The sequence below is a fragment of the Colossoma macropomum genome, unplaced genomic scaffold (assembly GCF_904425465.1).
Source record: "Colossoma macropomum unplaced genomic scaffold, Colossoma_macropomum, whole genome shotgun sequence".
Classification (NCBI taxonomy): Eukaryota; Metazoa; Chordata; class Actinopteri; order Characiformes; family Serrasalmidae; genus Colossoma; species Colossoma macropomum.
In genome coordinates this window covers 37,914,630-37,941,605 of record NW_023494793.1, presented here as the reverse complement: position 1 = coordinate 37,941,605, position 26,976 = coordinate 37,914,630, and the positions used below count along the sequence as shown (strand labels likewise).

The 26,976-nt window shown below is 37.1% G+C and overlaps 1 protein-coding gene across 1 annotated transcript; it reads right to left on the bottom strand.

Annotated features, from left to right (window-relative positions):
• On the bottom strand, window positions 1-25,988 carry LOC118813877 (scavenger receptor cysteine-rich type 1 protein M160). Its single transcript, XM_036579470.1, has 13 exons — window positions 25,835-25,988; window positions 16,218-16,535; window positions 15,065-15,172; window positions 13,834-14,043; window positions 13,096-13,314; window positions 11,605-11,904; window positions 9,999-10,301; window positions 9,624-9,854; window positions 6,370-6,675; window positions 4,466-4,750; window positions 3,946-4,236; window positions 2,949-3,215; window positions 1-351 (listed from the first exon to the last, which is right to left on the bottom strand). The coding sequence occupies exons 1-13, from the start codon at window positions 25,872-25,874 to the stop codon at window positions 44-46; spliced, it is 3,186 nt and encodes a 1,061-aa protein (XP_036435363.1). The 5' UTR covers window positions 25,875-25,988; the 3' UTR covers window positions 1-43.
• Window positions 25,989-26,976: the final 988 nt, after the last annotated feature.

The window sequence follows — 26,976 nt, the reverse complement described above, 5'->3', positions numbered from 1 at the left end:
TGTCGCTCCTGGACATTAATAGTTTAATACAAAGTCCGCATTGTCAGAGAACCACAGCTTTTCTCTGATATTTGCACTTACTTTCACAGTAGATTGTAGCTTTTCCTTCCTGGCAGGATTCATATTTGACGCAGGACTTTGGATCAGTCTCTCCTTTTTCACATTTAAATGACGTCTGTACTCGTTCTCTTGAGTCTGAATTCTCATATCTTCTGGCATTTCCACAATTCTGGTTTCTGCATATCACATTAGCATCTTCAATGCTGCTGAGACACACTGGTTCCCAGTTTCCGCGGTAGCGCACTTGAAGCTCACCTCCACATTTCCCAGTGAAGTTGAATTCAATGCTGTCTGTAAAACGACAGGAACAACTACATTTTCAAAATAGCCCAAATTGGCAGGAGACAAAAACGTTGCAACCCTGATGGCGGGAGCACATGCTGTACCAAAAATATTCTTTGCACACATATTCAGTTCAAACACATTCAAACATATTTATATATAATTTGTTTGTTTCACATGAAGAACACCTGTAATGAGTGAATCTCACATGTGGTTAGAAAAAAACATTGACAAATGAGAGGTTAAGGGATCCAAAGAGATGGAAAAGGGGGAACGGCATCCCCTCAAACTGAGCCCTGGTTACTGCTGTAAAAGATGTAATTATACTGCTGCAAACTCTAAACTATTGTCACCTTTTATTGTTCTATTTAATCATATTATTTTATTTCATAACTTCATTTGTTGGTGCAGATTTGTACAGTGCTCTCCACAAATATTGGCACCCCTAGTAATCATGAGCAAAATGAGCTGTAAAAAATATTCTTCATTATTCTTATCCTTTGATCTTTTATTAAAAATATTTGCAAAACTCTATCCTATATTTAAGGTTAATGGTTAAAAAAAGTTAATCATGTCAAGAAATAAATATTTTTCTTGATTCTCAAAAGTGAAATGTAAATGACGTAAATTTCCATTCACATTTTATGTTTAAAGTTCACCTGAGCGATTAGGAAAACTTAAAGGGTCAGCCATGACCAACTGATTCACTGTGGAAAATATATGAGATGTAAAACAGGCCAAATTCCCTCAGTCATCCATCACCATGAGAAAGACCAGAGGATACAGCAACGATGTACGACAATATCACAGATTGCTCTGGCCATGTGTGAACTCCAGTTGCCAGAACCGTCTGGGAGAACACATGACCATGATATCACAGCATTCCACCTATCAGAGATCTGCCTCACCTGACTACTGATTTGCCTCAGCTGTTTCTTTCATCATGTGATTTCTTTAGCTAGTGTATAAGCCCAGGCTTTTGCTTAGTTTAGGGTGAGGTATTGCTTCTTTCATAGAGCTACTGAATGTTTTGGTTGATTTCTAGTGAATCTGACTTATCTTTTGTATTTTTTGCCTTTACCTATTTGGACATTGTTTGCCTGGACCAGATGATGTTATGCTCATTTTTGTTGGATTTGGCTTGTTTTGGATTTGAACTTTGCCTGTTTTTTGGCCATGACTTTGGAACATGTCGAAACCAGTAAAGCCTCGTTTGTTTATTTTAACCACAAGCGACAGGATCAACTACATTTTCCCTGAGGACATGATCTGTGTTCTGACTAGTTCTGTCTAGTTGCAGACAAAAGGTTGTTAAGCTGCACAGATAAGGAGAATGCCCATTTCCACTATCACGACAGTAATGAAGAGGTTTGAAACAACAGGAGACAGTAAGAATCAGCCAGGAAGAGGACATTTGTCTATAATAACCACACACATTGTGAGCAGGATGGCTTAAGTGGATAAAGAGTCTAAGTTTTGGGGTCAGAATGTTTCCCAGACCACAATGAAACACCACCTGTGTAACCACAAGCTGTTTGGAGGGGTTGCCGGAAGAAAGCCTCTGCTGTCAAGGACCAACAAACTCAAGCTCCTACAGTTTCCAAATGTTACTGGACCTCTCAGTGGGACTGTGTTCTGTGATCAGATGTGACCAAAATAGAGGTTTTTGGTAACAAACACCAGAGGTGAGTTTGACATGGACACAAAGATAGCCATGCAGTAAAGTACCTCATCCCCACTGTGAAGTATGGTGGTGGAGCTGTGATACTGTGGGGCTGTTTTTCTTCCAAAAGCCCTGGACAATGTTTGTCAGATACAGGGTATCACAGACTTAAGTACCAGCAGAAATAAGATTAAAATCTGACTGTCTCAGCCAGGGAGTCTAAACTAGGCCATAGTTGGGATCAGGAGAGGTTCTGTATGGAGGAACGGTCTCAGATCCTTTGTCATGTGTTCTCTAGTCTCATTAAGCATCAATGGAGAAAACTCAGAGCTGTTTCTTTGCAAAGGGAGGCTGCACAAAGGATTAAATGAAGGGGTGCCAACAATTGTGGCACACATAGATTTGAGAAAAATATTTATTTCTTGGTAAGATAAAGATTTGTTTTCATTATTGTACTTCAAATGAAGGCTAGATTTTTGTTAATATTTTGAATGAAAGATCGAAAGAAAAAGCAACAAACAACGTTTTTTACAGCCTGTTTTGTTCATATTTATTTGGTTTTATTACATATTTTATTTTAGTTTTCTCTCTCTCTCTCTCTCTCTCTCTCTCTCTCTCTCTCCTATTTGAGTTTTTCTTTCTTTGTTCAGTTTTTCAATCATATATAGCTCACTCTCAATGTACTTTCGAGTTGAAGTGAATTTTGAGTACTGCATTTTAGGATAGGCCAATTAAACAATTGAAGCAAAACTCAACAAAGAAGTTGAGTTGAACAAAAAAATGCTGTCGCCTCCTTATAAGAAAGTGCATAATTTTTGGGGGACCTACTGATGGATCCTTGAGTTGAAGGGATTAGACTGGTCAGATTTCCAGCATGTAGTTACATTGTTCTTCACAGTAGAATTTTCACTGAATGTCACTGTATTAAAAGGTACTGACTCACTTGCGCAGGCTACCGAGATGACGCTGCCACAGCTGTCTTTCCAGGAATTGCACTGCCACAGTCTGTTCTCATGGCCCAAGCAGCTGAAGTATTGCGCCTCTCCCTTGGCTTTAGTGGACCAGGAGGTGATGAGATGTCTGCAGTTCAGGTGATGACACAACTCACTGAGGACACGATCTGTGTTCTGTGAAATCCCACACATACGTTCCTTCTGGTTGATCCTCACCTCGCCCGTACAGTTCCCCAGAAGATTTACTTCAGGGTTTCCTGAGAACAAACACACCAAACATACTGCCTCATTGTCTATGTAAGCAGTGAATGATTACTGACTGGGCCAAGGGTTCAAATAGTCATGGATTGCCATTGAGACTCAGGTGCATTGTGGCCAAATATTCCGCAAGCGGCTGCATTGAGGTACATTTTGCACTGGGCCAGCATTCTCATGTACATTTTTGAACAAAAACCATTAGCAGAGCTCTATGTCTCACCACTAAACCTGCATATGATAATGTTTGCATCTATTTATATGTTTAAATATATTTCACGTCATGCTTGGTGCACAAAAAAATATATATATATCCTGCTTCATTTGGCTTCAGATCACTAAAACACTTGGCAAAGTAACAACAGAGCTAGAGTTGAATATATGTTAAAAATATGTATGTTTATTATATTCAAGGGCAACTGCTTTGTTAATATTTGAGTATATGTAAAGTCAAGAAAAGCCATAAATAGAGATATATAGCAAATATATAATAAAATCATCTTCGCAAGCTGCAGCACCCCGCGCCCCAACCTTGAACTTCCTTTTCAAAAGTCAAATAACATCCACATTGTGTAACGGTTCTATAGTAGTCAGAGGTTTTCCCTAGAACCAAGTCCAACCCAGGAATCACTTGGAACTTTCAGGTTATACAGAATGGCTATTACGCTCACTACTATTTACTATCTACACTGCCATTTTTGTAGAAGCAGATGGAGTGAAGACTGTTCTTACCATCACATTTGACGCTGAGATGCTTGAGCTGTGCAGGCTTATTGTCAACCTCACAGTCCAAGATGTTCTTCGGTGTCCCGCGGCAGTTGTAGGTTCTATTACGTTCCTCATTCAGCTGGTTATTTTCACTGTAATTACTGAACCTCCCGCACTTCAGATATTTACACAGCTCATCTCCTTTGTCTGGCCCCCAACCTTCTCTGCTTACTTTAATCAGGCCGCTTTGATCCCGGGCATAGACCTTACCTGCACATGCATTGTCAGGGTCGGTGAGGAGCAGCCTTCTCCAGCCTGGGAAAAAGAACCAATATTAGATACAAGGTGACAGACTATGACTACAATTCTGCTGGAGAATTATTACAGCTGTATTAACAAAACTGACTGATGTGACTCCAGTGTTACTGAGCTGAATGGTACAATACAGCAGGTCTTCACCTGAGCTTGACTCAAAAGAATGATTTGCTCCAAAATCAGCTTCAATGCTATTGTTTACAAGATCAGACAAATATCAAAAGAATACCTGAACAGTTGAGATGGCCAGTAAAACATTCCTGGATCTTAGTTTTGCTGAAATCACATGTGGAAAGGTTTGTTGCACAGGTGATGCCTGAGAGTCCCTTAGCTTTAGAGGCTTCATATTTGGTGAAGTAGACAGCGTCTCCACAGCCCAAGCTTCTGCAGATGGTGGTCTGAGTTTCCTGACTGACACCTTCTGCACACACTGGTTGCCACTTTCCAAGGTAAAACAGCTCAAGTCTTCCAGCACATTTATCTCTGGGGTCGTTAAGCTTGGCTTTCACACTCCCTGTGGAAGAAAACATGAAAGAATTCACATTGAAAATCAGAAGCCTAAACATGTGGTCTAACACAGATTAAAGCCCACAACTACACATTTTTGTATTATAATTTCCTTCCTAAGGTCTTCTTTTAACATTTGTGTGGGTTTATGTACCAAAAACAGTCAGAATTCACTGAAAAACAGTCCAAAGTGACACAATGTTTTTAACTTTGGCATAAATGGGTGAAAGCTTTTTTCAAACTGATCTTCTAAAGTCAATCATTTCATGATTTGTGTGGCTAATTTTTGTCGTATAATCATAAACTTGCACCAGCCACACATTTCATTGCAGGGTTTAAAAAGAAGCATTCACTTCGTAAGGGTTTTTTTTATATTAAACAAACCCACACACAAATCATCTGAACTGAGGTTCTAGTTGTAGACCACATTCCACCTCCTCAAGAGACAACTGGAACCTTTGTAATAACCACGATTAATGATTTAATGGTGATTTGGTCATTTTACGTCCCTCCAGAGTGTCTAACTTGGCTAATTAGCTACATTGCTTGCTAGTTAGCTTACCATATTGGCTGATACGAAACTATATACTGCACTGTTCTGCACAGTCATTCACACAATGCCTACATTTACACAGAATCATGTCTAGAATCAAACAAATCTTCAATCTTTCTCTCTCAAGAGTGAACATATGAGCAAAAACAGTCATTCTGTAGTGGCCAACACAAATGCTAGCAATGTTTTCTTAGTTAATTTCTTAACTAGCTTGAATTACCATATATCACTCTTTGGGCATGTGAAAGTGGTCTAACCCCTGCTGAAACACAGCACACACCAGCATGGATTCCATGCTGGTCTAAGCTGGTTTATGTTGGTTTATGTTGGTCTAGTGCTGATATGCTGCTTGTTTTTCTAGCAGGCACATGCTACCTGTTAGCCAGTGTTTCGTTTTCATATGTTATCTGTCTGTCTCATCTCAGTATTGGGAAAAAAATTGTCAGGGAGATTTTTTTATTATCATTTTTGAGTTTTCCTTGACTAAAATGAGCTCTGTGTTTTTTGGCTGTTTTAGTATGTTATAAAAAATTACATAAAAAACATAAAAATACATAAAGTGTAACTTCTACTCTAAAACACTAACAGTTATGACGCTGCCAGCACTGCTGTAAATGGAAAGACAACCACAGGGCCCCAAGTATGTGCTAGAGGCATTTCATAATGATAAAATGTACAGTAATTGTCCATTTACAATTATTTTTGTCAAGTCACCTGATCACCACTTCTGAAATATGAGGCATTCTGGGTGTTCATTTTATCATAACTTCATCGTGGATGTCATTCAGCTTTATCTGACATTAGAATGATCTGCAGCTCTGATCCATACTAATATTTCTAGTTCTAAAACTGATAATTTTGTTTACGTATGGTAGATTCCTGCTAATATTCTGCAACCTGTAATATTACACACTGCTAGCATGTTAGACTCATTTTAAACATTTTATCTGTGACCAAATTGATTTGGTATTGAAAACAGTGATTCCAGTGATTTTGAACTGTAGTGCATCCATTTCAGTGCAGCTACTGTACTAATACGGTCCTCATTTCAACAAAGGTAATATGTTCCGCACCTGTGCAGGAAACATGGACTGGAGTTTGGCAGGTGGACTGGTTACTCATGAGAGCAAAGTAGCACTGGCTGAGTTTACGTGTCTCCTGAGAACAGTGGACGCTGCCAATGGTCAGTCCCTGTTCAGTGCTTCCGAGGTACTCCTTGCTGAACGCTTCACCACAGCCCTGGTTTTCACACAGCATGTCGGACAGATTTTCTGTCCAGGTGTCGTTGCACACTCCGTCACACCTGCCATTCATGCACACCTTCACCTTCCCCCAGCACTTCTCATTATTCTGGTTCTCCAACTTCACCTCCACAGAACCTGAAAACAGGGCACCACAAACACAATGATTAAATACACTGGGCCAGATTCATGAAGCTTGGCAGTAACAGCACCACATCATGCATTGATTAGCGATGATTAGCTGCCTGTGTCTTGGTATTCTCACCTGTGTCCTGGGAAAGAGCCAATAAAAACCAACATGTAAATGAGGTCATATTAAATATTAAAGATAAACATATTAAAGACTTGCCAAGTGACGCTCTGGTTCGATCAAACACAATTAAAACAAAGAAACAAAGAAATCCATAATTCTCAGAAACAGATCTACGAATTGTAAAGGAAGAAATGCTGCAAATAATAGCAAATAGATGCTTTTATCTTTTCAGCTAGAAGCAGAGTATCATTTTCAGAAAATATTGTTTATTTTAGAAAAAAATGACATAGAAAAAGTAGATTTATAACATCTTAAAATTCAGATTTCATTGTTGAAATTATATTTTATCAAGTAAGATTTGTCATTGGTAAAAATTCAAGCCTTTTTCCAACTCTTATAGTTGCAGTAATAATTTTACTTGTATAAATATAAATTAAAGTGGTATTTGGTAATGTGGTATTTTTTATTATAATACAAATTTTAATGCTGAAATTCTAATTACTATGGCAAAACATTTTAGCCTTTATTTCCTATTTTCTTGATAACACAAATTCAGCTAGTATAAATCTCTTTCTCACGTGTGAATTTAATTCCTTTGTAAACTGGTTAGAATCTCAACATGTCAAATTACTCTGCAGTTATTTGGGTTCCAAGCTGAACCTGCTTTCCATACACAGGAGGAGGATTTGCCAAACAGGGAATTTGGCACAGGGAGAAGAGGCTGTTTTAAGTACAGCAACAGTTAAATCTGCCAATCTGAAATCCTTTGCAAGGCTTTTTCTCCGAATATACTCCTACAACAAGATTTACAAAGTTTGCCATGCTGCTTGTCCAAACAGATCAAAACGACATTGTAATAGGCAATTGTTGACTTTTTACCTGACTGATGCTGGTAACTGATGCTGGTAACCCCCACAGGCTGCAGTAAATGTTTTATGAAATATTTAAATGAATGTACAGAATAATAACACTGATATTATGACTTACAATGTTCAAAACTCCACAAAACCTTTCTTTTTGTTGTTAGCTAGAAATGTGTGTTGTGTGACGTGATGTGATGCCGCTGGCTGTGTTGTTCTTCCTATGAGGTCAGTAGAGTGTTTGAGTAGTTTGAGTATGATAGACAACTTTTAGATTCTCATCTTAAGGAAAGTCAATTAAAAATAGTTCATTTTAGAACTTAGTAGCTTTTAAGAAAAATATTGGTCAGTGCCAGCCAATACTTTCTACACAGTGTCAATACTGGCCAATCAAAATTGGTATCATGCCATCTCATCAATATCTTTAAATATATATATATATATTTGTTGTTCTGTTTCTGGCAGTATCTAATAAAACAGTATCTCTGAACAATTTTCTCAAAATCCATCTATCTTCTAAGCCGCTTATCTTTCTGGGTCATGGAGTGTGCTGGAGTGTATCCGAGCGTCCACTGGCAGAAGGCAGAAAACACCCTGGACAGGTCCCTAGTCCATCGTAAGGCAGACGTATACACTGATCAGGCATAACCTCCTTGTTTCTACACTCATTGTCCATTTTATCAGCTCCACTTACTATATAGGTGCACTTTGTAGTTCTACAGTTACAGACTGTAGTCCATCTGTTTCTCTGCATACTTTGTTAGCCCCCTTTTACTCTGTTCTTCAGTGGTCAGGACCCCCATGGACCCTCACAGAGCAGGTACTATTTGGGTGGTGGATCATTCTCAGCGCTGTAGTAACACTGATGTAGTGGTGGTGTGTTAGTGTGTGTTGTGCTGGTTTGAGTGGATCAGACACAGCAGAGCTGCTGGAGTTTTTAAACACTGTGTCCACTCACTGTCCATTCTATTAGACACTCCTACCTTGTCAGTCCACCTTGTAGATGTAAAGTCAGAGACGATAGCTCATCTGCTGCTGCACAGTTTGTGATGGTCATCCTCTAGTCCTTCATCAGTGGTCACAGGACGCTGTTGGCTGGATGTTTTTGGTTGGTGGACTAGTCTCAGTCCAGCAGTGACACTGAGGTGTTTAAAAACTCCAGCAGCACTGCTGTGTCTGACCCACTCAGACCAGCGCAACACACACTAACACACCACCACCACATCAGTGTTACTGCAGTGCTGAGAATGATCCACCACCCAAATAGTACCTGCTCTGTGAGGGTCCATGGGGGTCCTGACCACTGAAGAACAGGGTAAAAGGGGGCCAACTAAGTATGCAGAGAAACAGATGGACTACAGTCTGTAATTGTAGAACTACAAAGTGCACCTATATAGTAAGTGGAGCTGATAAAATGGACAATGAGCGTAGAAACAAAGAGGTGGTCATAATGTCATGCCTGATCAGTGTACATTCACACACACTCACACCTAGGGGCAATTTGGCATGTTAAATTAGCCTGACTACATGTCTTTGGACTGTGGGAGGAAACGTAAATCGAAAGTAGGCCTTTCTTGCTGTGAGGCAACAGTGCCACCCACTGCGCCACCATGCGAATGATTTTCTTAAAATGACTTAAAATTTCTGAATAATGTCTTCTTTCTCTGAACTTTCTCCTTATTTTTTAGTTTGAACCTTTTTTAGTTTGGATTAAGTACTAATTTTTTTCTAAATATTGACTTTTCAATACAATGATTTATTGTGAGTTTAGGACAAAATATACATGTTAAAACAATACTAAAAATAAGCAATTGTTTTGGTATAATAAGTCTTTACTTTGACATTTTTGAGAAATTAAGTAAGTATTTTGACATAATATGCCAAAATTTTGAGAAAAAATAATTATTTTTAACATTTTGTCCAAAAATAAGCCTAATTTTTAGGCTTTAGCACCATAATACCTGACAGCTTACCTAAGCAGCTCACATGGGCAATGGTGGTGGTGTTCTGTGTGGCTGCATTCCCTCTGGAGCAGCTGGCGTGTGACGCTGAAGTAGCAGAGCAGTTAACAGTCCCACAGTGCAGCCACTCGCAGACGTCTGTGGTCATTTCGTTCGCTTTTATAAACTGACTTTTTCCAGCAGATTCCACTTTCACTTCCCCCTCACACGACGAGGCACCTTGCAGGAACCAGAGCTTCTCTTCTGTTGGGGGAGAAGGGATCAAAACACACAGACATTAATGTCTCTAATGAACTTTTAAATGTGTTACAGGGATCTTTAGCAGGCAAAGAATATAGGGAGTTACTTAGACGAGCAACAAGATGCTGTTTTTAAAAGAACACATACTTTCACAGATGATATTGACGTTCATTTTTCTAGAATCCTTCCTCTGAGTCCAGGTGCACTGTGACAGTTTGGAGACGCCATCACTGCAGTTCAGATTCCACTCTAGTTGATTGTGAATGCCTCCGACAAAAAGATTTTCTTGAGTTTTATGCGACTTTCCACACTTGAGCTGTTCACACACCACATCTGAGTTTTTCTTTGTCCATTCCGTAGCATTCACACTCCACTCCGAACCCTCAAACTTCACCTGCAGTCGTCCTGAGCATTTGCCCAAACCATCCTGCAGAGTCACGCTCTCAAACGCTGCCAATGACAGGAGTACAGATTAAGAAAACAGTGCATTTTTGACAGTGTCAATTATGCAGCCCCATTTTTTTCTTTTATCTGTGTTTGATTTGAGGTATCCACCTAACTGAAAAAATGCCTTTTGCAAGACTGTCCAATTGCAGAAAAGAGATATAGGGAGATTCCTATTGGCTGGTTTTAGTATATGCATGTTTTTTATTTGTTATTGCAAATATTAGTCCTTTTAATAATGGTTTTGAGGAGGACTGAAACATACAAATATGTAAAGCCAATAGAAAATGCTGAAATGGACACCTGGAAGGGATAAAATTATGAATCCACCCCAATTGTGTGACAAATCTACACTGAAATATCTCAATTACACTGTCTGATGTGATGTTGTTAGTACTAACTCTGTTAAAAAAAGTCATATATATATATATACATGTGACTTTTTTCAAACTTAATATTTTGAAATAATTACATATTTTATCTAATTATTGACTTTTTGTTATGAAGACAAATTATGCACAGACACACTACATCAAAGTAATATTTTTAAATCATAAGTAGCCTGAATAGTCAATCATTTTGTGATAATCAGTCAATGGCTTACTATGACATAGTTAAGACAAAAGTTGGAAAAATAAGTTATTTTGACAAGTTAAACTTTTGAAAAAAATGAATCATTGTTTTGAGAACATAAATCCTTGCTTTGACATTTAGCAATCGCTCCTCTAATTGGCGGGAATGGACTTCCATAAATAAGCCCTCTGAGTAATCACAAAATTATTTATTGTAATGTGAGCATGGTGACCAATCACAGATGTGTTTGAGAGAAGTATTTTGTGGGGTTGATTTTCTGAAAAAAGAAGGTCTCCATGCCACCCTGACTGTCATTTTGGTGGTTGGTATGGTAAGACCTTTGCCTTCTACGCTGTAGACTGGGGTTCAATCCCCAGCCTGGGCAAGCACCCTACACTGTACCAATCAGAGTCCTTGGGCAAGACTCCTAACACTACCTTCCCCTACCTGTGCAAAAATGATCAAATTGTAAGTCGCTCTGGATAAGAGCTTCTGCCAAGTGCTGTAAAAACAAGGTGTATGTGTGATCCAACCAAGTAAAGCAGGCCAATCTTAAACCACACCAAGGATACGGCACTATTGTACATCACAGGGCAGATTGCAAATGCCGTATGTAGCAAAAGAATTGCAATGTGGTACGTTGTCCATATCATTCAACCATCTCTACTTTTGGCTAGCTCAGAAAACTGCTGATCTGTGCAATATCCCAACTAACCAGGACTAAGATATGGGTTACCTGCACATGAGACTCTGGCAGTGCTCTGGCAGGACTGACTGGGCCCATATCTGGCTAAACAGTCCCACAGTGAGTCCTCCTGTCCACTGCAGTCCACCTGCCTCAGCAGCCCGTTCTGCACTTTAGACCCCTGAGAGACGGTGAGCAGTTTCCCACAGTTCAGCTGCTGGCACACCACCTCCCCCATCCTCTGCTGCGCCTCCTCACTCATTCCGTCAGAGCACACAGAATGGCGGGTCTCGTTCAGGACCACATAGATACTCCCATAACAACCGTTCTCCAGCTCCACTTTAACAAGGTCTGAAAAGCACAGGGTGAAGTTTCACTGTCTGTTCTGTCTTAAAAAAATCAGCAAGCTGAATTCAAAATGCACAACTGTAGTTAACAGATTGCACTGATGTTAAGCTTTTTTCACTCTTTAAGACGAACAAAAACAAAGCAAAAATGACATTGTGGCCAATGTTAATGTTTGGGTCGGGACATACAAAACTGTGTATAAATGATTTTAGATTTTATTCTGATCTGGGTTCTTTGCCCTTGTATTGCACTATTGGTGATTAAAAATACATCCTACATTTATTCGCCTCCCAGTTTCAGTTTCCCAAACACTTTAGCTGAGTGTGTTAATGTTATTCCTTCTAATAAACAGACATACATTCAGCTATGAACTGTGCTGCCTGTCACTGCATAAAACAATAGACATGGAAGGTTAAAACAGGAGTCAAGATACTTAGGGTGATTTTTTAAAGTTAGGACAGAATTAAGGAAATATTATTCTAGTTAGGATGTTTCTGTCATACTGTTTTCTCATCTGGAGTTAGGATAAGATTATGAACTTAAGAACTGTTGTTCTGTAATAGCTTCTTTCCTAAATTCAGTCTTAATTGAAGTTGTCCTGGTGACTAAACAGAAAAGATTTCAGGCTTGAGAAGTTTCTGTAACACAGCCCTAAGTCACAAACTACAGCTTGCTAAAACTTTCTGAATAGTCATCTCTTTGCCTCAGCTCGGCTCTGACTATTCCCATAATGGCCCAGTGGGTGCACGTGCATTTAGTATCTCCTGGCTGGGCATGTGTAACGCTTTGAGGTGTGGAATGACATTTTTTTAATGCAAACATTAGTGTAAATCTGCACTGGAGCAGAAGTAGTAGTAGAATATTTTGTTGTTTTTAGAAGTCTTCGTGCAATTGGAGTTGAACAAGTTATAAATAAAATACTCCAGTCATTGTGAAACCTTGTTGTATGTAAACACAGCACTGCTTCTGTTTAATTAGACAAATGTCATCTCAGTAAAACTGTCAGCATTTTAAGGTTAAATTAAAATTAAGGTTAAAAAGTGGTTGTTTTTTTTAAGAAGAAGAACCCTATATGAAGGTATTTCAACTCTGAGCTTTAAATGGACTTGTTAGAGCAGGCAAAGCACTACAATGTGCAGAACTGGGCCTCTATAGAATCTGAATTGAGAGTCAAGGCTGTATATGCAGGCTTACCTGTACATGTGAGGCAAATCTCAGGTCCCTTACATTGTTCCACGCTGCTGGATTTACCACAGTTCAGCTTAGAGCATATGTCATCAGCTTCAGCTATGCTGTAGCCTCCTTTAGGATATGGAACAGGAACCCAATTGCTATTCTCAATGCTGTCCTTCTGCTGCAGGGTCCCATTACAAACATCTCCATTGTCACCTCTCAGTCGCATAACTTTGTAATCTGTTTAATGAGAGTTTAATTATAACCCACAATATACAAATATATACATACATAAATATATAAAACAATAGCCCAGCAGATCAAGTGAATAGTCTTCTACAATGCGGAATTCAATAGATGGCTTAATGGTCCCATATTCTACTTTTTTCTTGTATTCATTTTTCCACCCTTTACATATAATATTGGTGACATTTTATGTACCAAAGCAGGAATAATTTAATTTAGCATGAATGCCTTTACTGCCTTTGTTACTGCGCCTTTAAGACAGATGTATGTAAATTTGTTCTGTTCTGATTGGCTGCCTTGTATTGTGCCTCAAACAGTGTAAACATATTAATCAAAAATATCTGAGTTGATTTCCATTCTGACCACTAGGGGGCCTGCAGAAGGGCATTAAAGAGGTTCATGAACCTTGTAATGTGAAATGTGTTGAGAACGTGTAGCTTTGTTGGTTATGAGGTATGAAAGCTGTTATGAGTGTAGGATAGGTAGAAACCCAGGGTCACCCTGTGATCTTACTTGAGCAGATGACGCTGGCCTCTTGGCTGCACTTGCTTGATTTTGCTTCAACCCAGTTTACACACTGCCAGGAGAACTTTTCGTTGCCAATGCAGTGGAGAGGTACATTGTATGAGATTTGATCTTCTCTGTGGAAGGTTCCGGACTGGGGGATCTTGTGATGTTTTCCACACTTAAGCTCTTTGCACACCATATCTGCTTTGTCTTTATCTGTTTAAGGTAAATGTTTCATTTGTTATAACATCCCTAATCAATGCTGTACAATTTGTTTCCAAAATGACCAGTGGACCTACAAAAGTTTTCTACATTGCAGCAGACTCAGCAGATGCTGATGACCCAGCAATGACAGACAAGATATGCAGTGAGCTTTTGAAGTCTGTTTTCAAGGAAAATTCCACAGATTTAAAGTGGTGGTGATGGGAGCCAGGAATCTGGATGACCATACAATGCTAATATAGCCATTTTATTTACTTTCCAAAATGACCAGTGAACCTACATACATTTAGCAGTTTTCTTAAGGGAATGTTGCTATATGGGTCTCTGCTGTAAATGAATTAAAAAAAAATAAATTCCAAAATCCTTAAAACTATCATAAAACAAGGACCACTTGAGGTCCTATCATCCTGATTTCTGCCCGATGAACACTGGGATAGGTTCCAGCACCCCCCGCCCAACACCCCCACCCCCGCCCCCCCACGACCCAGGACAAGAAGTGGATACGATAATGTGTGTGTGTGTTTCTTATCACCACCACTGTGAACAATTCTAACTCTGCAAGTTTCCCTAGAACAGAACATTTCTCATCAATCCCATTGCCAGATTAACTGTTTAGCCTATGTAAGCTCCAGCCTAGGGCCTCAGAAGTGCAGAAGGCCTCACATCAGTGAGTTAATGCTACAGTGCTACAGCCGTCTGTGGCCAGGAGTCAGAGAGAGCACATTTGGCCTCACTTATTTGAAATTCATTTAACACAAAATTGTAATGCAGCACATTTCATACTTTTGAAATTAAAAAATGCAAAATGCAAAATTTTGTGCTTCACACACACACACACACACACACACACACACACACACACACACACACACGCGCACACACACAATCATATGCAAAACTTGGATGCCCTGGTCAAGTTACGTTATATACAGAATGTTAACTTACCAACAAAACACATAACTTGACTGTGTGTAACTGTAGATATTATGTGATATTAGAGGGATGCTTAACTCACTCCATTTATCGTTGCACACGCTAACCTTGCCTTCTGGTGTTTTGAACTGGACGACCCCAGCGCACTCATCCATTTTTCCATTCATGTTCAAACTCAGCTTCACAGACCCTAGAGTGAAAAAAACTTAACCATTTATTACGTCTATATGCATTCAGATTGTCAAAACATGTCAAATTGTGTCAAACTTATCTTTCCTCTATATTTCCTGCAGTAATGCCACTGATTTACAATGATAACAACATCAAAGGCTTATTATTAATTTAATACATATCAGCCATGTCAGTGCTCCCCAACTTAAAACACCTTCCCCATCCCTGTAAATGCTTCGCTATTTGTTAATATGTTGGGTTCCTTTAGCTTCACCACTCAGCTTTGTCTTCATCAAAGTGTCTTCCTTGTTATGAAGTTAAGGTTCACCTAAATCAGATGAAACGTTTGATGGCTGACTAGTGCTGACATCATTATAAGGAGATCAAATGCATGGAGTTTGGCATTAATCTCAAATTTCCTCTTCAGTTGAAGCCAAAAAAGGCTGAGATCTAAATAGATTTGTATTTAATATGCTACATTATTGAAAAATGACCAAAGAATTTTTGCATTACAAAACATTTTAAAGGTAGATGTCCCTAAACCTTTGATGTACAGCATACCTTGTATAATGTCCACTTCTATCACAGTCATATGCAATAGTTTGGGCACCCCAGGTCAAACCACATTACATAAAAATAGCGTTGATTGTGTAAGTGAAAATAAGTTAATACATCCTCTACAGAGAACAAACATCTGCACATAATGTTGAATGAATTATTTGTTAAATGTAACAATTTTTATTTTTAAGTTTATTCCCTGTAGAGGATGAATTGACTTATTTTTACTTAGAAAATCAACAAAATGTATCATTTGACTGGAGGTGTTCAAACCACCGCATTACCATCTTAGATGTAAATATAAGATAATAAGTATGTTATTCAATGTAACAGACAAAAGCATTTGAGGAATAAAGTGGCATCGCATTTAAACTTGACCCTGTTTTCCAGAGCACGGGCCTTGTCTAGTCACATTATTGCCTTTGCCCTGTATGCTGGTTTTAATTCACCTGAAAGAGCAGTTTTTTTATCTTGCACTCCCAGAATAATAAAAACATCACTCGTACCTGAGCAGTTCACTGTTACGTAGTTGTCCGCTTCGCAATGGGTGACCCTGGGTTTCTTGCAGTCCCACAGGTTGCTCTCTGTTCCGCTGCATTTTACCTCATCCATCCAAAATTTTGTCGGTACTGGAGGATGTTTGTAGCTGTCTTTGTTATGGCCAGATTCAACATGTTGGCCACAGCCCAGAGATCTGCACACTACCTCACCATTTTTACTGTTCCAACCATGATAGCACACCAAGCCCCAGTTGCCAGCATTGTGCACCTCCAAACGACCCTGGCATGGGCCGCCCGGTCCCCGCAAAGCTATCCGGTTCTGCGCTGTAGGGAAGGGATACATAATCACACAGATGTACGGACTGTGAAAAATAATTTGGAGAAGCCTGAATGCATAAAAATAAAACTTCAAATGATAAGTTAATCAAATGTACACACACTATTATTGTTCTGTTAACTTATTATTTGATTTAAATTCATTTGAATTTTTTTTACTACTTCAAATAATGAATGTTTTACAGTGTAGCACAAACAATAGAAGATGCAGTTTTTTTGTGATATTAATAATAATATCCTAATCCTATTGCATCCTAATTAGAATAAATAGGGTTACGACTGGGTTACACTCATCCTGATTGAGGCTCCGATTCTAATACAAAGAACATGGGTGAACAACATGGGTCTTATTCCAAACAAGTTCAGCTCCAGTTGTAAACAGACAATGACTTTTGCAGTGAGTAATGTAGATACATGCTGAATTGTTAGGTATCCTCAAGGAATCCTGCCTACTTTATTCATTGGGGTATAAATATGTTACACAGAGGCCAAATTCATTCATCGACATGGAGAAGTTTAGATAACACACAAAAGAAATGAGACAAAAGGTAATTTAAGATTAAAATTAAACAGATTCAAACAAACAACAAAAAAGAACTTCCAGTAGTTAACAGCAGATAAAACAGCTTTAGTCTAGTAAAGTGGACTCGTTTAACTAAACAAACGTCACCCAACAGGACAGAAATCGCTCTGCCTTGTAGGAGGTACCTTTAGATATTTCATGTTTATGTATTGATCATTACATGAAGTTTAATCCACCTTTGCTGCACTGATAATGCCAAGGCTGTCATTTCTCACTGCCAGCTGAGCCGAGTGTCTGAATTTAACCCTATATGGTCAATGGAAAATATGACGGAGTCTGCTAAGCTGAGAGCGGGTTAACCACAGATTCTGCTGAAGCTCCTTTGCATCTTATCTGCCTGTTACTTTCAGCTCTGTGCTTCTAACAGAGCTGCATGTCAGTGCAGATTTTGAGATAACACCATGTCCACCAAGCTCCCCTCTCCACCCCACCTCGCAGCACTTTCAGTTAAACCACAGCGCTGCCCAAAACCTGAGCGCATGGAACTAAAAAAGACAAATCTGCCACTTAGATTAGCATGTGAGAAAACTTACTCCATAATGTCTAAACCACCACTTCAAACTTAAAAACTGACATGCATGACAAATTAGGGTGTTTCTGCAAATTGCACTCAGATGCAGATTCCTCAACTTCTTCTTCTTCTTCTTCTCATTATTATTATTATTATTATTATTATTATTATTATTATAACACTTGAAGGGTGGTTTTCATGAGGATACATATAAGCCTTTCATGACAGTATACATAAATCTAAATAAACATTATTTAAACCTTATTTCAACAAACATTTATAACAAGCATTTATGTACAGGCTTATGTTAGTTATCATTATATGGGCTTATGTAGGTGTCGTGGCCTTATGAATGCAACCCTTCAGTAGATGTTACCATTAAACAAAAAAGTCCATGTTACAGATATACATACATACATGTATGTATGTATATATATATATATATATATATTTATATATATATATATATACACATACATATATATATATATATATACATATATATATATATATATATATATATATATATATATATATATATATATTTGTTTAATTGTTTAATATAGCAGCACTATATAACACATTATATATACAAAATATCTGTAATGTATACTTTTTTTGGTATAGTCATATGCAAAACGTTTGGGTGCAAAACGTCCTGGTCAAGGAATATATGTTAATACGTTAACACATCCTCCATTCTATTTGCTAAAGCATGACCAGGAGTCTTCACAGTTTTTGCACACTGTGGAATGTACGCATGTATGTTACCTAGCTACTATCCTTGAGATCAAAGCACCAAAAGTACATGAACATATTATTAGTTTTTACACCCACACACACCCACACACACATATGTATGTATGTATGAATGTATGTGTGTGTATATATATATACATATATACACATTTGTATGCTGTTAAATATGCTTTACATTTTATTTTACACTGTACTAGATACTGAACTTTGTTTGTCTGTACCGTTTTGTAGGTACACTGTTCAATTGTGTGCACTATAATAATAAAAAATACATATAAATCTGCAGAACACTAAGCTTTGTTGTATTTTCTAAAGCTTTGAGATCATTAATAAAGATGATTTATTTTGATGCTCTTTATAATATCTTTTCAAATCATAAAGGTTCTTGTGAAATTCTACAAATTCTTTTAGAGCTGAAAAACTCAAAACTGTAGTCCAAATTTACAGCAAATAAATAAATAAATAAATAAATAAATAAAGCACACATTCATTTTGTACTGTGTTCCTGAGGAATGTACCCTACAGTAGAAAACATAAAGCAGCTCTGATACGGTTCTCTGCACAGCCATTTGACACCTCACTGAAGAGCAGATATCACTGATCTCACATCAACTGCAGAACATTTGTACAGTTTTCTGTTATATTATCTGTATTTTGTTATTGTGTTTTCTTACTTTATCATCATTTTTTTTTTATTAAAATTGACTAAAGGAAAAAGAAACATTTGAGAGAGTGAAATTAATCACAGCCAAGACTCCTTAAGAAATTTGCCAATGTTAATATATATATATATATATATATATATATATATATATATATATATATATATATATATACATATCTCCTTAAGAGATTTCCTTTAATTCCTTAAATCCTTTAGCAGATTATATAGACTGCAGTTTACAGTTTACACATCTATATGTAAATATACATATGACATGTAACATGCATATCAGTACAGTCTACCGTATAATCTAACACTTTATCATTAATAGATAAATTGCACTTTTCACCAAAATATTCTTCATAATCTGCCTTAGTAAAAGAAAACACATATTACACATATTTTTCATGGCCAGGGCCCAAAGCTTATATATTATATCTGCCAGTCCCTGTAATTACTGAATAACAAGCCTTAGTATGTAATAAGCCTGGGATTTTAAGGGGTTATTCAATATGTAATATAATAATAGCTACAATATGTGAATAGCTTAACCTGTTATTAAGTAATAGAACAGTAAACCAGTTAATTTAACAGCTGTCTGTTTGTTATTTCAACATTTGAGTTTTTCTGATTCTTCATAGACAGACCTGAAGTAACATCCTGCACAAGAAGCTTTGCTATCTGAAAAGAGCACATCACAATAAACTATCCCTTTTAACAATCTCTGACTGCACTGGAGGTAAAACCTCAGATAAAACATAACTTTACCCTGCTGGTCTTCAGCACAGCTGACCGGCTCAATAAAGACCAAGTTATTAAAGTGCTGGAACCACAAACGTACACTTACGACCACTGCAGTGAGATTTATATTAGTTCCTATTGTGTAATCAGTTATGTCATGATTATAAATCAATTAATGTCCTCCTTCATAATGCTAAACATTCACAAGCTTTTAAAAATCCCATGTGTAATATCTTCACTCTTCACTGTTATCAATCTGTTCTTCTATAGTTTCTCACACATTCACTCTCAAGAGCAAAAGGTTCCTAAACGGTTCTCGGCTTGCATATACGGACCTAGGAAAAACCTACAGAGCCGTTTATATTCAGTGAAACGTTCCATATACATTTCAAGGGTTCTTTACAAATGATCACATTTACTAAAATGGTTCTTTAGAGAACCAAACAAAAGTGGTTCTTCTATAGCATCTCCAGAGAACGCTTCGTAGCACCTTATCTTATAGTAGTGTTGGTATCAAACATTAAAGAACTAAAGAACCAAAACATCCAAACTGTAAAAGAATCATCGACCAACAAACCACCTCAAATAATTTCTCAGATGAACATATGGAATATATGGTCATATGGATTTTTTTTTCTAACAAGGGGGCCAAAACATTTGCGTACAACTGTGTTTAGAAAGTTCAACATCTTCTCTGTCACAACAAAACCTAACATTCACAAAACATTTCACTAGAAGGAAAAACATTCTTATAATGGAAATTAAAAATGAAAATATATGTCTCCAAGTCCTTTTACAGCATTTCTATTGGTCAGCTTTCAACAGCACACATGTGCTTCACAATGAATGAAGTCTACATTAATATATGCTGTAATTACACTGATCGCTAGCAAGTAAGTGAGTTTACCTTTAAACTACAGTAAAAGTCTGTTTGGAAGCAAAGCACCTTTACTTGTTTAATGGTTTTATCTGAAATACCTTTTAAAGGATGGTTCACTGAAAAATCTTACAACACAATTTTCCCTCATCCTAAATGTAATTTATCAGCCGAGAGATGTTTGGTGTCTGAGGTTTTCTTCTTTAGTTCTCCAGTGGACTTACAAGGCTAATGTCAGGATTTTGCATAACACAGACTTCCATTATTGTTCGGCTACAACCCCTTTTCCAAAAAAGTTGGGACGTTCTGCAGAATGCCAATAAAAATAGAATGCAAAGATGTTCAAACCATGTAAGCCATATTTTTTAAAGGAAAATACTACAAAAAACAACATATCAAATGTTGAAACTGAGAAATTTTATTGTTTTTTGAAAAATATATGCCCCTTTTGAATATGATGCCAACAACACGTTCCAAAAAAGTTGGGACAGGGACATGTTTACCACTGTGCTGCATCACCTTTTCTTTTAACAACACTCTGTAAGCGTTTGGGAACTGAGGAGACCAATTGCTGTAGTTTTGACAGTGAAATGTTTTCCCATTTTTGCTTAGCATAGGATTTCAGCTGCTCAACAGTTTGGGGGCTCATTTGTCATATTTTTAATTTCATAACCATACAAATGTTTTCAGTGGTGACAGGTCTGGACTGCAGACAGGCCAGTTTAGCACCCGAACTATTTTAATACGGTGCAATGCTGTTGTAATACATGCCAAATTTGACACAAGTTTGACACTGTCTTGCTGAAGCCTTTCCTGAAAAAGACGTTTTCTGGATGGCAGCATACGTTGCCAAAATCTGTATATATCGTTCAGCATTAATGGTGCCTTCACTGATGTGCAGGTCACCCATGCCATGTGCACTAATGCACCCCTGTACCACCATGAATGCTGGCTTTTGAACTGTACACTGATAAGAAGCTGAGTGGTCTTTAGCCCAGAGGATACAGTGTCCATGATTAGTCAGATTACAGGACACTTTTCCACTTCGCCTCAGTACATTTTAAATGAGCTCGGGCCCAGAGAAGGTGGCAGTGTTTCTGGATCCTGTTTATACATGATTTCTTCTTTGCATTTTAGAGCTTTAACTTGCATTTGTATCATGCAGTGATTTCCTTCACAGAATCATGTCTGTTTTTTATGTATTGCCACCTGAGGGCCCAAAGATCATGGCCAGCAAATATTGGTTTTTGGCCTTGTCCCTTGCGTACAGAGATTTCTCCAGATTCTCTGAATCTTTTAATGATATTATGTACTGTAGATGATGAAAACCAGAAGTTCTTTGTTAATTTACGTTGAGAAACGTTTTTCTTGAATTGTTGCACTATTTGCTCGTGCAGTCTTTTACAGAGTGGTGAACCCCTCCTCATCTTTCCTTCTGAAAGACTCCGCCTCTCTGAGATGCTCTTTTTACACCCAATCATGTTACTGACCTGTTGTCAATGAACCATCAGGTGTTTTTTCAGCATTACACAACTTTACCAACCTTTTGTTGCCTCTTTTTTAACTCTTTTGGAACCTGTTGTTGAAATCAAACTCAAAATGAATACTTTTCAATAAACAATAAAATGTCTTAGTTTCAACATTTGATATGTTGTCTTTATAATATTTTAATGAAATATATGGTTTAAATGATTTGTACAGAGAACTGGAACTAGTGTTGATTTCTAATGTACTTGTCTTTGTGATTGCGGTACGAACGTTTCTCACAGAAAACTTCCTCTATACAATAATCTACTACACCTGCTCTCTGAGAAAACCTTTATTAGAGATCAAACGTGTTGATAGGACTGAAATAGATCTTCAGGGATAGAGTTTGAAGGGGCGTTAAAGCTGTCCTCCTATCAAGCCTATCAAAAAATAGCTGGAGTAAAAAAGTGTCTGATAAAAGTAGAACTGCAGTGTAATTTCTTAGTACATCCAACATCCGTCAGCATAGAAACTGAAGTTTGTTAATATTGATTCTTCCCTGTGTTGGATATTTTTGGTCTAAAACTGTTGGATTGTAATACTTAATGTCAAAGTGAGAGATTAACTCCTTAAATGGCCAGGGCCCACCGGCCCAGCCCAAAGTTTCTATAACCTAACAATAGCTCAGCCAGTTTGCACTGAAATTCATGTAGTTACTGAATAATAAACCTTAGCATGTAGCCTGGGATTTTAAGGAGTTAAACCTACATGGAGAGTCAGCAACCTAATATGAATGACTGAAGTGGAACTGAGTAAAAAAGTAGACTACTTTCCACATAAATATACTTATATAGTAGAGGTAAAATGCTGCTGTCGGAGCAAAACCTCATATCTCCAAAATAATAACTTGACAAGAGAAAAAAAAAACATACTTTTGTTTTTTAACATACTACTGTACATTTATATAACTGGACATTTTTCCAGGTAATTTTGAGTCATTTCCAACAGCAGCGAAAAGTATGATGGTTTGAAAAGTCTATCCACATTTCGGTTTTGCTACATAATACATACTTCTATAACCTAAGAACAGCTCAGCCAGTTTGCACTGAAGTCTGTGTAGTTACTGAACAATAAGCATTAGTGTGTAATAAGCCTGGGATTTTAAGGGGTTAAGTCATGTGTTGGATGCGCTGTAACACTAAATGCCATCAAATATTCACAGCTACAGTTCACAACTTGGTGCTGTTGTTCATTATAAGGTTTCCAGTCTTATCCGCAAAGGGCCGGAGTGGCTGCAGGTTTTCTCTCCAAACAAGCTGAAATACACCTCCACTTGTTTAATCAGTTGGTCTTAGTCTTCAAAATTTCATCAGGTGACCTCCTGCTTTGTTAGAGTGAAAACCTGCAGCCACACCGGCCCCTGCGGATAAGAACGGACACCCCTGATCTAAAACAACTTTCATTAATGCTGCAATTCAGTGCACATGTCCTAAAAAGATGAATACGCCATCTGTTCTTTATACTGCATGAAAATGTCTTGATGGGTGGATCAGTAGAAATGCTCCAAAGTAGCTTGGAATGAAATCGCTTTATATTAACGTACATTAGAAGTCAAATCCTTTTGCGTTCTCCTGTAAAGTTGCTGTTTTAGAGAAATATATATTTTTTAAAAAAAAAGGTTTTTAAAAAATAAAAGTTTTTTTTAACTATGGAAGAAGCACGTTTTGGTCTCTGTAGAAGCTTTCAGTTGATAGTTCTTCAAAAATCATTTTTGAAAATGAAATATGCAGGAGTGGAGAAACTTATTAAAATTCATAGAACTTCTACATAACGTAAAGGTTCTGTACTAGTTAGTTTTATTTCTATAACCTTATGAAGAACCATTTAGGAACCTTCATGTTTAGGAATGTGTAGGCATTTTGAGCTGGACAGCAGTATGTTTTTTAAAAATACAAACATGCAGGTTCTTACCAAAATGACACTCACTGGGACCCAAATTAAAATGATAAGAATTTTATGATTCTTTCAGGGTGAATAATTCAAAATAAAGCTGAATGATTTTTTTGTTGTTGTTGTTAAATGCATTTTTAGTAACATTTTCAAATTGAAATGACCAAATTCTCATTACTGCAACACAGTAAGATCATTTGTCTTTTTTTCATTTCATTAAACTGTATACTGTATAAATGTTTTAGAATATCTAGTATTTTGCCGTTTTATCTGAAGCACATTCACAGCCATTGAGGTTTTTCTTTTTTATTTGTACCACATAACATTTTGTTCTTTTGGTTTCTAAGGGAAACACTAAAGTTATAAGATCTAAAGGTTAAATAATGAACTCCTTTTTGCTATTAAATAAAATAAACAAGCAAGAAAAGTAAATATTAGTAATGTTATGGACACATAACATTATGCCAAAAACATTAATAATTTTCAATAACGTCTTGCTGTACCATTTGGCGCTAAAACTGATCTGCTAAATTACAGCCGCTAAGTTTGAACAACCTGGTTGAATTACATGTTTTGTTGATTTTCTAAATGAAAATAAGTGAATCCCCACACTTCTGCACATTTTAATGCATTATTACTGTTTATTTGCTGAGTTTAACACATACGGAAAATAATAAAATAGAAGATGCAGCCTGCAAAACTGTGTATTTTTTTTTCAGTATGTTAATCAAAAAAATTGTGCACTACTTCTTGCCGAAAATGCCACATTTATATGTGCTCTCAATAGAGGAGGTGTGAAATTAATTTCACTTAAAAAAATCAACACAACATGTAATTTTACCAGGGGTGTCCAAACTTTTGCATATGACTATAAATGTATATTTTTCATCTGCATGATGATTATGACACTCAAACATTTATGGACAGATCGAGAGTAACCCACATATCAAATTCATAATTTTAATAATTAGAATATCTATTTGTCTGTTGTCATCTTCTATATTATATTATATGAGCTGTTGAACTAAAAAAGATGGTTCTTCAAAGGTTCTTAAGTACAGAAAATGGTTCTATACAGAACCATAAACACTCAAAGAACCCTTTGCATGATTTAAGGGTTGTTAGCATGGTGAAATGATTCAGATTGATGGAGAACGTGCTGTAGACGGTTCTATATAGAACCTTTTATTGCACCAAAAAGGGTTCTGCTATGGTTCAGTGCCAAGTTTTTTGGTGCTATATTGTGCTTTCTCAAAAAGCTTCTAGACAGAACCATGAACAGCACATTCTCCATCGATCTGAAGAATCACTTCACCATGCAAAGAACTATTTTATCATGAAAAGGGTTCTTTGAGTGTTCACGATTCAGTATTCTTTACTAGAGAACCCTTGAAAAAACATCTTTTTTTAAAAGTAAAACTGAAAAGTTGCGACAAAAAGTCGTTCTTTGAATGTAAAGGCAGTCAGTAATCATCTACCATTAGACTCTTGCATCAGCAAAGACAAATATTTCGCCACTAGACTTGAAGATTTTGATCATTTTTTATCACAATAATGATTCTCTCCCCTTATCATACATATTTAATGAGTCACTTATCATCACTGACGGTCAGTTCAGTATAAAGCAGATTAAATTACTTAAGCATTTAAAATGAAGAAAAAAAAATCATTGCATTTATAAAATGAACCACAACCATAACATGTTTATAATACAGAAAGATAAAAGGTAACTTGCCTTGTACAGCTGGTACTAAGTAGAAGAGCAGGAGCCACATGCTGGTGATAGGAGAGAGAGGAGTTAGAGTGCGCAAAAGAGAGCAAAACCCCTGTTCACCTGTTTATAAGCTCTCTGTGAGGTCACACTCCCATTACGCCCCACTGACCACAAAGACTCCACTTCAGCACAGACGTTTATAAAAGAAATAAAACCTGAATGAACTCAGTGCATCTAAATGTAAGCAGTTTTGATCAATTTCATCAGGAAATGTTCCCCCAGTCTAAAAAGCAGCTAGAAATGGTGAAAAACAATCTGACAGTGATTGCAAAGGCAAGATATTTAGATACTGAAAGCTGAATAGATAATAAACACAGCACTTAAAATCACTTTGTAAATTAATAGCTGATCATTTTTTTCCTGATCAACATTTCACAGAAACTCTAATTGTTTCCAGCTCCATTTCTTCATTGAAATTTGAGAGCAAACATCCTGCACAGTACCATCAGCTTGAAGCTGACTATGATGTAGAGGCATAATCAAGCCATCTCCAAAGCAGATGTTATGCCTACCACCTTATACCATGTCTCCATGTAAAATAACATTACAACATTATATTGTTACACATATTGTTACCTACAGTGCCATATAAACATATTTCCTAATAAAGCAAGCAACTAACATACCATCGCTGTCCAACGAAAAACATGTATCTCCACTTTTTTCAATTTATTCAAGCATGGCAGTTGTGTTTATATAATGTGAACATTTCATGTTGATGGGACCGACATAAGTTCTCCAAAATTGCTTGGAGTAAGATCTCTTTACATTAACTTACATTGAAAGCAACACATTTTTTTGCCCTCTTCTGTAAAGTTACTATTTTGGAGAAACTTGTTTTTCTTTGGACAGCAACAAAACACATTTCAATTCCACTGAAAGTAAACATTACTACTTACCCAATAGTTGTGACAGACTAAGGGGCCAGTTGTACCAGTTGCTAAAACATTTTGTAAACTGATGCAAAACACTATTACAATGCAATTCTATGTTGAATACAAGAATAAAGTTCTATGCGGTTTGAATCAGATGAGCTTTCCAACCTAAATACATACTAATATACAGTATTTTACAGACGTTTAAACACCTCTGATCAAGTTACA

Coding starts and splice junctions, on each gene's coding strand:
- LOC118813877 (XM_036579470.1), bottom strand. CDS start 25,874: ATGTGGCTCCTGCTCTTCTACTTAGTACCAGCTGTACAAG. Junction 14,044..15,064: donor CGTGTGCAACGATAAATGGA/GTGAGTTAAGCA, acceptor TACCTTAAACAG/ATAAAGACAAAGCAGATATG. Junction 4,237..4,465: donor TGGCCATCTCAACTGTTCAG/GTATTCTTTTGA, acceptor TCTTTTTCCCAG/GCTGGAGAAGGCTGCTCCTC.